Source organism: Trachemys scripta, chromosome 4 (assembly GCF_013100865.1).
Source record: "Trachemys scripta elegans isolate TJP31775 chromosome 4, CAS_Tse_1.0, whole genome shotgun sequence".
In the NCBI taxonomy this organism is placed as follows: domain Eukaryota; kingdom Metazoa; phylum Chordata; order Testudines; family Emydidae; genus Trachemys; species Trachemys scripta.
In genome coordinates this window covers 57,209,159-57,221,755 of record NC_048301.1, presented here as the reverse complement: position 1 = coordinate 57,221,755, position 12,597 = coordinate 57,209,159, and the positions used below count along the sequence as shown (strand labels likewise).

The 12,597-nt window shown below is 37.6% G+C and overlaps 1 protein-coding gene across 1 annotated transcript in view; it reads right to left on the bottom strand.

The window, feature by feature from the left end:
• Positions 1-12,597, bottom strand: part of RYR3 (ryanodine receptor 3) — a 563,198-nt gene that overhangs the window by 81,635 nt on the left and 468,966 nt on the right. Inside the window, exons 79-80 of the mRNA XM_034768994.1 lie at positions 10,206-10,305; positions 1,254-1,360 (exon numbers count right to left, since the gene is read on the bottom strand). Coding sequence (XP_034624885.1) covers positions 1,254-1,360; positions 10,206-10,305 — 207 coding nt within the window. The remainder of the gene's footprint in view (positions 1-1,253; positions 1,361-10,205; positions 10,306-12,597) is intronic.

Below are 12,597 nucleotides of genomic sequence, written 5' to 3'. Positions count from 1 at the left end.
TACTGCTGATTAACAGGCAGTGCTGATGTGTGGAAAAGCAGGCTGGAGATAACAGTTATAGCTATTCCTGTTGTCTAATGATTATCTGTGATAAGATTATAGGTAGATTATGTATTCAAAAAACATAGGGAAGAATCTGCAAAACAGTGCAGGATTGCTTTGGTTGTCTGTAATTTGTTCTTCTACTAGTAGTAGGGTTACCATATCTAATAAATAAAAAAAGACGACCCTCCCTGGGCCCTGGCCCCGCCCATTTCCCCACCCTAGCCCCGCCCCAACTCTGCCCCTTCCCCGCCCTAACTCCGCCCCCTCCTCCCTCCCACTCCCAGCCACGGGGAAAGGGCTGCCCCAGCGCTACCGGCTTCAGGGTTTGCTGGGCAGCCCCCAGACCCCTGCGTCCCCGGCCGGCGCTTCCCCAGCGCAGCTGGAGCCCGGGAGGGGAAGCGCCCAGCCGGGGGCGCAGGGTCTGGAGGCATAGGGGCTGCCCGAAGCCGGTAGCGCTCGGGCAGCTCGGCTCTTAAACAGAGCCGAAGAGTCAGGGGAGGAGCAGAGCCGCCATTTTCCCGGACATGTTCGGCTTTTTGGCAATTCCCCCTGGACGGGGGTTTCACTGCCGAAAAGCCGGACATGTCCGGGAAAAAGAGGACGTATGGTAACCCTAACTAGTAGTCTAATTGCAAATAAGGCAGCAACTGGCATTACCAGGAAATCACACTCTCCCACCAGTGGTATTTTGAACCATTTTCCACATATTGCATGAAGTGTGATGAAAACCTGCTAATAATATGAATATATATATATATAAAAGTACCAAACAGCAGTGGGATCATCCTGGCAGCAGGCAAAAATTATTAATTTGGGCTCATATGCCTCTGAGAAATTGAGCCTCGCAATGCCTGCATTACATATTCACTAAGTTTTATTAATGCCTCTTCCCCTTTGACCAAAAAAAAGTGTTAAAATTTGTGCTAATATAAAGTTTATATAGAGGTTAAACATAAAAAATAAATACATATGGGCAAGTAGAAAACGGAAAAGGAGAGGTAGAACACTCTACAGTACTCTACAGTACTGAATTGCATTGGTACTAAATCAGTTTTGTAATGAAAATGTCTGTTACTGATTCAGTAATGTATGATTTTACTTCTGTTGTGATAATGAATTTACTTTTATGGGGTAATTCTATAATTAGTGAATTGAAAATTGGACTGTGTAGATTGGTCCTTTGTAATTTTGAATGTGGTTCTACTTACCTTCTCTCAGTGAGCGCATTGCGACTGAAATGGAGGATAATCTGATGAAGTGGATCTGGGTGTTTTTCAGTCTCTTCAACCTCCTCCTCATCTTTTTTTGGAGGTGTCTGTACAAAGGTTTACATTTAAATATTTTATAAATAAAGCATCATAAACAAATTAATACAGAGACAATTGAACTCAGTCAAAAGCATCATAATTTTATTTTGTTTAATTTAAATTCTTTGCCAATATTCATGATATTCAGCAGTTTACATCAGAAACATGTTATTTTGTATGACTATTAAGCATTTACAATACCTGATTATGTTACTCTTATTTGATAGCAAAGTTAAAGTTTCTCATTTGCAATGTATTGATTTAGACAGCTACAAACCTTATTCAGCAGAAATTAATATGTAGGCTTCTGTGCCACCAAAGATGAACGAAAGGCCCAGCTGAGTTATTCAGCAGGAAAATCAGCTAGGAAATGGAACCATTTTTACTAATATCCACAGATGCCTCCTGTAAAGAACTGTCAAGGGAGTGAAGACTTTACTGTGATATTTTTTCTACATCACTAATCTTGAGTCACAAGATCAATGGGATATCGCCTTAACCTTACATGTGGACAAATCATATAGGCTGTTTTGACATTCCTGAGTAGGACTTATAGAATGTCATCCACCCTGTCTCACTGGGTGAGAAACTTTATCAGGCCTGTGGTATGATAGACAGCCCTGAAGGATGGGTGGGAATGACAAGTGTGGATGCAGCCTTCCTTTTACCGCAGCATGTAGCTACATACATAGTGTCTGTACTTTACCTGCCACCATAAATGTAGACACAGACTAGGAGGTATGCAGATGTACTTAACAAGGTGTGCAGTAAATGAGAGAGAGGTTCTTGAGGAGACCCATCAAATTTTATTGCTTACTTTCACTAAATTTTTTCTCCACATATAAGTTAGCAATGCATACTTGTGCCACACAGGGATCTTTATTTACCTGCACACATTACATACTTAATGTTAATGTTGAGCCAGATTTACTGCAAATAAGCAGTGAACACTCTGAACTTGATCAAATCAAAACTATTTTTCTCTGGAAGAATCAAAGTCACTCTCCTTAATGAAGGCTATAACGATCTTAAATACCTTCCTTCTATCCCAAGCCATTTTAACGTTATAGCTAGTCAAAAATCTCAGGAGTTTTTTGTTGTTTTTTCCCCAAATAAAGATATTTGCATTCTATCTTTCCTCTGAGTCAAAAGCTGGCTGAACCACTTTAGCTCAAAGTTTTAATAAAATTCACCTTCAAGCAGAGACCAAGCATATGAAACATCAGCCCAAAAGATGACAGTTTTTAGAAAGTTATGAGCAACTGAAAATGAAGTATTAGAATGAAAACATATGCATCCTTAACGGTGGGTGTCTGCCCATTTCAGGGTTTCCGTCATTGTAATATATGAGCATCCTCCAAGTAAAAACAATAGCAAATGTAAAGTCTAATAGACTCCATGGAGTTTCTGGCAATTTTTGAGGTAAAAACTCTCAGTGGAGTAGGTTTTGGGTTTTTTTTGAGTGGGTGTCTTGGGGTTGGTAGCAGTTTAGGGTATAAGGAGATGTCAGTATTGTGAATGAAGTTCCTGTGGTGGAAAATCTTTTTCAGAGAGGAATGTTTTGCAGTGTTTGCAAGTTCTGCAGAATGGACTTCTTGATCCTGCAATGGCTATGACATGGAAATATTCACCTCTTACCAGTTCCAATTTGTTCCCACATAATTAATTACGTGATTAATTACGTGGTGATAGGTTTGTAAATAGTATGAACTTTTTAGTAATTTTTAAAAAGCAACAGAGAGTCCTGTGGCAACTTTAAGACTAACAGATGTATTGGAGCATAAGCTTTCGTGGGTGAATACCCACTTCGTCAGATGCATGTAAACATCTGTTAGTCTTAAAGGTGCTACAGGACTCTCTGTTGCTTTTTACAGATCCAGACTAACACGGCTACCCCTCTGAGAATTAGTAATTTTTGTTTACTTACAACTGAAAATTTGCTATGAAGTAGAAAACATATGAAAGAAAAGGTACAATACTGAGTTTGCCTTACTTTTCTCAAGCAAATCTGTGATAATGAAAAGCCATGGCAGCAAGTGAGTTAATGGGAAGGAAAGAAACTAGTACAACACAATGAAGACCAAAGACAGGGGAAATGTACTGCCATGACATGGGTCTAATCTTGAATGGGAATCCTTGTCTAGTCAAAAGGGCTCCTGCCACTATTTTTAAAAAGTGAACAAAGAATCTGACTATGGTTGTCATAGGTGTTGGGATTACCTCCGAGATCTCTTTTTACTCAGCTTTTCAAAAACTCAGTTTGACTCCAGATTTTTTCACTCATTTATTTTTATTTGGCACACAGCAAAGGTACACTATGCTGATTAGACTTAAGAGTAGGAGCAGAATAGTAACTAGACATTGAGTAAACATACTTGTGTAATGCCAACAGACCTCGGTCGTCGGCAGGCAGGTTTGAACCGAGGATCTCTGGAGCTTAGTGCATGAGCCTTTACCACGAACTAAAAGCCAACTGGCTGTTAGCTGAGGCAGTAGAGCAGACTCATTTAACTCTCTCTAAGTGGTTTTGGTGCCACTAGAAGGGACAGAACACCACACCCAGAAGGCGTGGGGGTTACACTTGCGCCCCCTGTCAGGGTTTTTGGGCATTTCTCCAACCCCTTTTTCCACCTCCTCAGTTTTGTGCCCTGGGTGGCTGCCCCGCTCACACCGCACTGGTTACAGCCTGCATAGGAGGTGGGTAAAGAGCATAATACACATCCAAACTTACACAGAAAACCTCTTTCTTTATATACATTTATACATTACATTGCATTTACTATGCATTGCATCAGACACTTTGGGTTTGGCTTGGTTACTTTGTAGGAACCAATCCCTGTACAGCATGTTCTGTCCATGTATGACTTACTCTTTACCTCCTCTTATATTTCAGGCTTATCTAGTCCATTGTAAATGGTTCCCTGGGTGTTTCCCTGTTATCTTAGCTAATACAAACATTCTGTCTCTTAGCTTACTGACCCATTTACCTATCTTAGCTGGCACAGACATTCTATTTCCAGCCTGCTGTTCCATTTACCTCCCTAATCCTGTCTCCCAAGAAATGTGGTCTTAACCATGTCTAATTACTCATGTGAAGCCAGACCTACATTCCACTGATTTTGTTTTGCTTTTTTACATTAGCATTAATTTCATTTGCATTATGTTTCTATGATTTCTTTTTTAAGTTCACTACCGAGCAACACATTTCCAAGACCACAGTATTTGTAATCATTTGAACCACCATTAATACTCAAAGTACAAACCAGGGGATGCAAGCTCACCTTGTCTGGTATAGTCCAACATGGTGTAATTCTATATGATAAGCTTCCTTGGCCATTAAAACATCCTTCAGTAATGTTAATTTTGCTTTTATTTTAATTACATTATAAAAATTGGTACAAAATTTAAAAATCTTTCCATTTATTACCTCAGGAATTTTAGACGTGAAACAGAACATAGGCCAATTAAAATAACATTCCCTGGGTCTATAGTGGTCCTCTTCAGCCACCACACAATATTTGCTATTACCAGCATAGGCAGTTTTTACTTTACCAGTGTTCCAGCATATAATCTGTACTGTGTAATTTGGAGATTGTCCCCCCAGAGTGAACCTAGATGCTGGCAACTCTGTCTGTAAAACATTATACCTGGACCTGTAAATGTCCCCCAGGGGCAAACAGCAGTACAAGTTTGGGGCTTTCCAGACCGTACATTATATTGCAACAGTATTTGAGGAGGGAAAACAAATTTCTTTCACACCATATGGGTTTCAGTGGTTTCACATTTAACTTTGTGTTATTGGATCCTTGTTAATTTTTGTAGCCTGCCCCAGCTGATGTTATCTCTCTTGTACCATTTTTCTGTACTTTTCTGTGGTGACAAAAGAAGGCAAGTTTTCTTGCTTCATATCATTTAAGGCCGCTTTTACTTGGTACAGCATGTATACCCCACATACTACATAGGATATTATTAGAACACATTGACTTAATGCCACACTTTTTAAAAGCAGACCGCACAATTAATTGTTTACAGACACATTCATTGGGAAGGGCCCATTTCCTTCAGAATGGCTGTAAACGCTTCCGGGAGAGGGGCAGTGGGGGAGGGAGAGAAAGCATATAGTGAGGGTAGTTATCAACACCTGACTTCCTCTTTGCATTTTTTTTATTACTAAGGGTTTCCACCAGATGTGACTGCACCAAGTTATATTGCCACAATCAGGTTTATTTGTCAAACCAGGAATTCTCTTCTTTAACACTAATTTATTACCTCCCTTTTCTTTAACATTTTTACTCTAACATTTCCACAACTCCCAATTATTTAGTTTCCTCTGACCCTTCAGCGTTAATTTGTGCAAACCTCCTTTTAATGCCTCACTCTTTTTCCTTAAATCACTTATCTTTTAAAGTGACACATATCTCAGCTGAATTCTTTCTGTCTCTCTAAACTTACTGTACTTTTTATGTTTTTTGCACTTATTTCTTAAGTTAGGCCAGGTCTACACTAGCACTTATGTTGGCAAAACTTTTTTCACTCAGGGCTGTGAAAAAACACCCCCAAGTGACATAAGTTTTGCTGGCATAAATGCTCGTGTGTAACAGCGCTATGTCAGCGGGAGACGCTCTCCCGCTGACCTAGCTACCGCAGCTTGTTGGGCTGGTTTTCTTACGTCGACGGGAGAGCTGTAAGCTAGTAAGTATAGACATGGCCTTAGTACACTTGGCCTGCAAAGCTGCACTCACTAAATACAGTCCTTGAAGGACAGCTGCTTTTAACCTATTTGCATAAATCCAAAGTAAGAGACATTGTTTTCTCTCTGACTTTTTAGGGATTTTTTCCATTTAGTTTGTTTTCTGCTCTACAACTTTGATTTGCTCTTTATACTTTTGCATTCTTTCCTCAATGTGGCACATTTCATTAGTAAAGTTTTAGCCACCAGAAATAATCCTTGTGAAACCCTGCTGCCTTGTTTGTGTCCCCCGCCCCCTTCAGATAACAAAAGTAGATACTATTTTTTCCAGGACTGCCAATGGGTCCTATTTTTTGAAAATTGCAATGGCATTGAAAAGACCTATGGTATGCTCAGCCCTTTATTTATTTATTGCATTTAACAGACTTCTGCTTTTCTCTGCTAAGCATTTTTTTTCTTTTTCATTTAATACTACTCTCTGGAATTCCTTTTCTACTCAGTCCCAGTCTCCCCCTAATACTTCTCTGGTGAGTCCATGTCTAATTACTCATGTCAAGCTAGGCCTACAGTAGGCAGGATAGTTACCTATGATTTTCCAAAAATTCAAATCCTTCCCCATATGCCAGTGCCTTTTAAAAGGTATAATGAGGCTTCTTCTGTGTATGTCAGTGTTAGCTCATGTTGAATTAAAACTTAAACATATCCTCCTTGTGAGATACTGAAGCGGTATCTTCTTTTTCCATGGTCGTTAGACACCAACGAGATAGGCATTTTAGAAATATTAGACAAATGCATAAAACCTGGAGTTAGGAATTCCATAGAGGAGGAAGACAGAAATGGAGATCTTTCTGAATCAGGATTAGGTGCCAAGATGCAGAAGTTTGCTAATCCTCTACATCCACAATACATGAATGCTGAATTTCTGCTGAATATGGCTACGCATATTTACATTTCATTACAGAATACCAACAAGAAAATGGCAAATTTTAATTTGCGTTAAAGCTTAGAATGTTAAAATAAAGTATTATGTAACAACAAAAATTCAAAAAGGTAAAGTATCAATCACGTTAAGTCTTCAAACAAATAATAATTAAAAACATAGGAACATAGGAATTGCCATACTGACAAAAACAGACCAATGGTCCATCTAGTTCAGTTCTATTTCTGAAAGTAATCAACACCATATACTTCAGTTGAGGGCATAAACCACCTTTAATATACCTAAATGTGCAATACTATACCCTGATGCAAATTTCTTCCTGACCAAAACAGGCGATCAGTTTATGCCCTGAAGCATGGGATTTGCTATTTTATAAATTTAAACATATAACTATGCTACACAAAAGTTAAATACATGTTGTTATATATATATAATATATATATTGAAGTGGGCACTGATAACTAAGCCCAGTTATTTCAGTACTTACAGCCAAATCTTGAACTAGTTTCTCCTCAAATGAATATTCCTCTGTTTCTATCCAATAGTTCTGATAACCATGGAGGAAGAGGTTAATAGAACGGTGCCTGGGAGGGGGGGTGAAAGTGAGATCAAGAGGGGTAAACAGAACATAGTATAATAGCTTAGGTGGTTAATGATTAGTAAGGATATGTATTTTGTACAATTTTGATCCTCTGATTGGTCAGTGAAATAATATGCAAATTAAATCACACATTCAGTGAAAAAACATTTTTCTTCAGACTTTCGAGCATACATGAGGTACATTGAGGGAGCATACCAAATACCTCTTAATGCCACCACATTTTCCTGTATATGGGTCCATTTTCACTGGTATTATTGTGATAGACCCATATTAGGGCTGGGATGCCATTGTTTTAGGAGCTATACAAACACATAGAAGACATAGTCCTTACCCCAAAGAGGTTTCAAATGCATACCAGAAAATACATAGTAGATACAATCTGACCAGCAAACATTGCTGTGGGAACCTTCACTTTGCAAAAGAGAAACTTTAAGTACGCAATACTTATGGTTGCTTTAAGTTCTTTAATTTCCTTGGGTGTTTTTGAAAAAAGGAGGGAGAAAAAAAATATCCATGCTTAAAAATGTTAGCATTTAGATGTACAGTATTGGGCTCTGCATTTCTTATCTCAGTGAGGTAGGAAGGGATGAGTTTTACATCTGATTGCTGCTATTGTCTGACTAGACACAGTTTTTTGTAAGGCTGGGTTAAAGAAGTCTCTTTACCATACTTTACACTGTGACTGTTGTATCTTGGCATCTGAAATAGGTGATTTCCAAATCAAAGTTTAGTTTGTTTATTTCAAACTAATACAAAATGCAACATAAACTGTGGTCACACCCCAATACAGAAAAATCTGTATTTTATTCAAACCCACTTTTTTTTTTTTTTCTTATTCCTCAAGTTAAGACAGTGGGTTTTATGGTGAATTTTCCTGTGTGTATTCATGCAATTTGTCTTTTAGAAGCCTTGGGGAAGTAATTCTTGTGCCTAATCAGGAGGAAGTCTACATGGGGAGAACATACATGGTAACGTCACAAAAAAGAACGGGGTAAAAAAAACTTACTAAGTGCCTACTGAGCATGCTCAGAAGTCATTTTTCAGTCAGTTATTTTTAGTACATTTTTAATTCAACCAAATATTTTCAAATTAGATTGTGGACACACACCATAAAAAGCACTTTTTACAGACCAAGTTTCAAATTTAGCTCTTCCTGAATTATGTGCATGAAAAAAAGTGTGACAATACTTTCTTTTAAAGTGGGAAAGATGCATTTTAAAACCTTGCATAACTTAATATGCTTGAATGGATTTCTGTCAAACTTTACCAAAAAGTCACTTTTCAGTTGAGAATATGGAAAATATTAGTCCAAAAAGAGGAGGGTTTTTTGTTTGTTGTCCCCCCCTCCCCCCAGAAAGTTACTATATGAACAAGTAGAAATAGAGTCTAAATGAAATAGTACTATAACCTTAACTATAATTTTCACAACTGAATGACTGATATAATACTGGTGTCTCACACAGTTGATTAGACAAAGGAAATATAGTTTTAATTGAAAAGCAACACTAAGTGCAGCTATTAAATCACTTATCTGAATGGTAGGTAGGTATGGAATTAACCTAGGTAAAGATTTAGGCTCTGCAAACACTTGTAAATGTGTTTAACTTAATGCTGTGAGCAATCCCATTGAAGTATTTGTATATGGTAAGTAATGTGAAAGTGTTGCAGGATTGGGGCCTTAATATAGCCATAGAAATAAGCATACATTTTTATATATTGAAGGAACACAATATATGGTCAGAAATTGATGAATAATTCTTGTTAAAATTGAAGCAATTGCCATGTTGGTCCACTAAGACAGCAAAATTCATCCAGCAACATTTAAGTGAATACCACATCAGGAACTCTGCAACATAAAACTCCTTGACGTTCACCAGTGTCTTTCTCCACAAACATAAATCTCTTCTCAGCTTGTGTTCTTTCAGCTCCAAATTAAATAAAAAATGATGTGTTGTCTAACACATTTGGCTTAAAAATCCACCGGAAAAATATTGAAAAGTGCCTTTCACAAAAACCTAGTGTCTGATCCTAGAAGCACGTAGCACTGGGCACAGTGATTACTATAATACAGTCCCACTGATTTCTCTGGGACAACTCACAGAAGTAAATACTGTTCTTGGAAGTAAGCTTCTGCTGGATATGGGCTTTACATTGCATGTTCCATGTTCTATTTAAGATGGAGCTTTTTGTTTTTAGAGGCACTCCATGTATCCTGTAAAGCAGGGGTTTTTTAATTCATAGAGTTTTTTGTTTGTTTTTCTTTTTATCATAGGTATAGTGCACTAAATGCACTGAGGCTAAAAATCATGTAAATACCATGTACATAAGTTAAGACCAGAGGGCTTATCTGATTTATACACACAGATAAAATGCTCATTGTTGGGGAATGTAATATACAAATTATGCACTTCCTATTTCTTTTTGCAATAATGAAATGATTATTTGGATAACCTCCTGTGCTTTATTGCCAGCACTGGTACGATTTAATCATTAAACCTCAAAGACTGACCAATCAGAATCCCTTATAAAAATTGTACAAATTCATGTTTTATGATATCATATCATGGCTGGGAAAGGAATAAGTGCACGCATAAAGAAGAGGCTCTCCACAGGTTACATTACCGTTAACATGAGTATAAGCCTGTCATACTGAGTTTTTTCATGTACTTTTTCCAGCCAAACACGTTGAAAGGTGCTCAGGAAGAAAGTGCTAATTTTGTGTCTGAAGAAAAGCATATAGGTTTTCATTTAAGAACTAACAATAAAGACACATTAAATTCAGTAAAGAATTCTGCATTCGCAAGTTATGTTTGAATAACTGCCATGTACATTCTATTCTGCTGTATCTCTATGCACGTGTATATAAAAAAAGATGTAAATAAAGTGCATTTCCTTACCATTAACTCTAAATATTTAAATATATTCATATGTCACAGAAAATATATTTATTATTTAGAAGGCACTTTTCATCTTCGGCGCACTGCACAACTATAGCTAATTACCAAACAAGGAGCATAGAGAATTAGTATTTCTGAGTTTTGAAAATGTTCACTTTTTGAGAAACAAAAATATTTTAAAAAATACAATTACTATTTACTTTGTATCTCAAGCCACTCCTCAGAACAGGAACAGGAAGCACCTAGAAATCTTACAGGGAAAATTAAATAATCTCTTTATGATTTCTAGATGTACTATTTTAACAAGTAGCTGCACATCAATAGATGTTTTAAGTTCTGAAACAACATACCGATAATCTTAAAGTAAGACAAATGTTCCATTGAAGAAAATCAGGTTCAAATGTGAGATTAACATGAAAAAATATGGACTCCTACCTAGATTTCCAGACGCTGATCAGAAGAAAGGTCATAATACACTGGAATCTTTAGTATTTTCTAGGATGCTGGGAAGGCTGCTGCTTTTAACAACTTGCTGGCTTTATGTGTCTAAAACTAATGTCTTACTATCAAATTTGGAATTTACTCTCATCCTAATATAATACAGAAACTAAACTGGGGAAAAACATACTCCGATACGAAGAGCAGCATGCAAAATTGTGGTTCAAAAGGACTTTGTTGCACAGCACTTGTTATTACTAATCATATGCCACTTGACAAATTCCCTACGGTTCAGAGATGTCTTAAAGCCACGCTCAATTTAAATGATGGATAGATAGTTATGTATTTATTATCATGACATGACAGCTTTATCTCACTGCCATAATGCTGTGAATTTTCTAGAACATATATGCTTTATTCTGCACATAGCAATTGGGAAATAAACCTACAGACCCCACAAAATTTTTTCTAGGATCTTGCCTTTTTGGGGTGGATGTCAAAATTCTGACTCACCAAAGCACGGTTTTATCAAAGGTCTTCCCTAGAGATTGCAAGTAGTAGTACTTGGCCAGATTCACCACAACTAGTGAAAATCAGGAGTAACTTAATCATAAAAATGATGCAAGTCTGAAATGAATCAGGCCCAATATTTCTGGTACAGTGAATACATTCAGTAAGCTATAGATAATAAAAATGCAGAAATGCTGAAGTTCACTTCATCCCCCATCTTCTGCATGGGCATTCACCAATATCTCAAAAACTATGCAGGTGTGATTTTTTTCAGGGAAAAATAATATATCCCATTTTTTTTTACTTAGACGTTTCTTCTTTAAGAGGTTATAAGCATAACCCGGGATAAATAAACTAATTTATTAGATCAGAATATGGTTGTCAAGATGTACCCCCAGTAGTACATCTTCTGAAATGTGCTTTCCTTTTCTCTATCCTCAGAACTTTGGAAAGGATTAGCCACCACTCCCAAACTAGTTACTTTGTTTCTATATTATATTTAAGTCTCCCCCCTTCTCTTCCCTCTATGGACAACATGTTAGCTTTTTTCTAGCTAGAATTGTATTCAAGGAAGACTCTCTAGTAAGATGCTACCATGGTTGTCTGGGAAGTGTAGGTAAGCTCTAATAATACAGAACTCCATGTCATTTTTAGAGCTGGGATGTTTCCTCTTCACTGTACAATAAACTGTTCATTGGTCTTAACTTCCTTTCCAAATTATAAGTGCAGTTACAGGGCTGCCAACACCAAACATGGAGATACATTTTAATAATGCATTTTTTAGAGGTAGATGAAATGCATTTTATTAACCACTCTGTGAACACTTTGTGAACAAAGCACATTGACTTTTAAAGATTTCTTTATTCTCTTAGGGAAGAAACAAACTTCATCCAGCACACACACTCACTGGTGAAACTGAATTTTTTTGGCACTGCAATGTTTCCCAACTTTGAGGGTAGGATCTCTTTGGAGGCCCTAAACTATGGGTGGAGGGCACAAAGCGAAGGAAAACCACTGTAGGAATGAAGAAAATTGCATGGTGGTGGATCTGTCCTTTCACCCCAACACAAATGTGATCTTGCAGCTGTGGGCAAAGCAGTGGATAGGCCCTAGGAGGACATGCACCTTCTGTCCCAGCCCCACAGTGCTCTGAATGCAGCTGGACACAG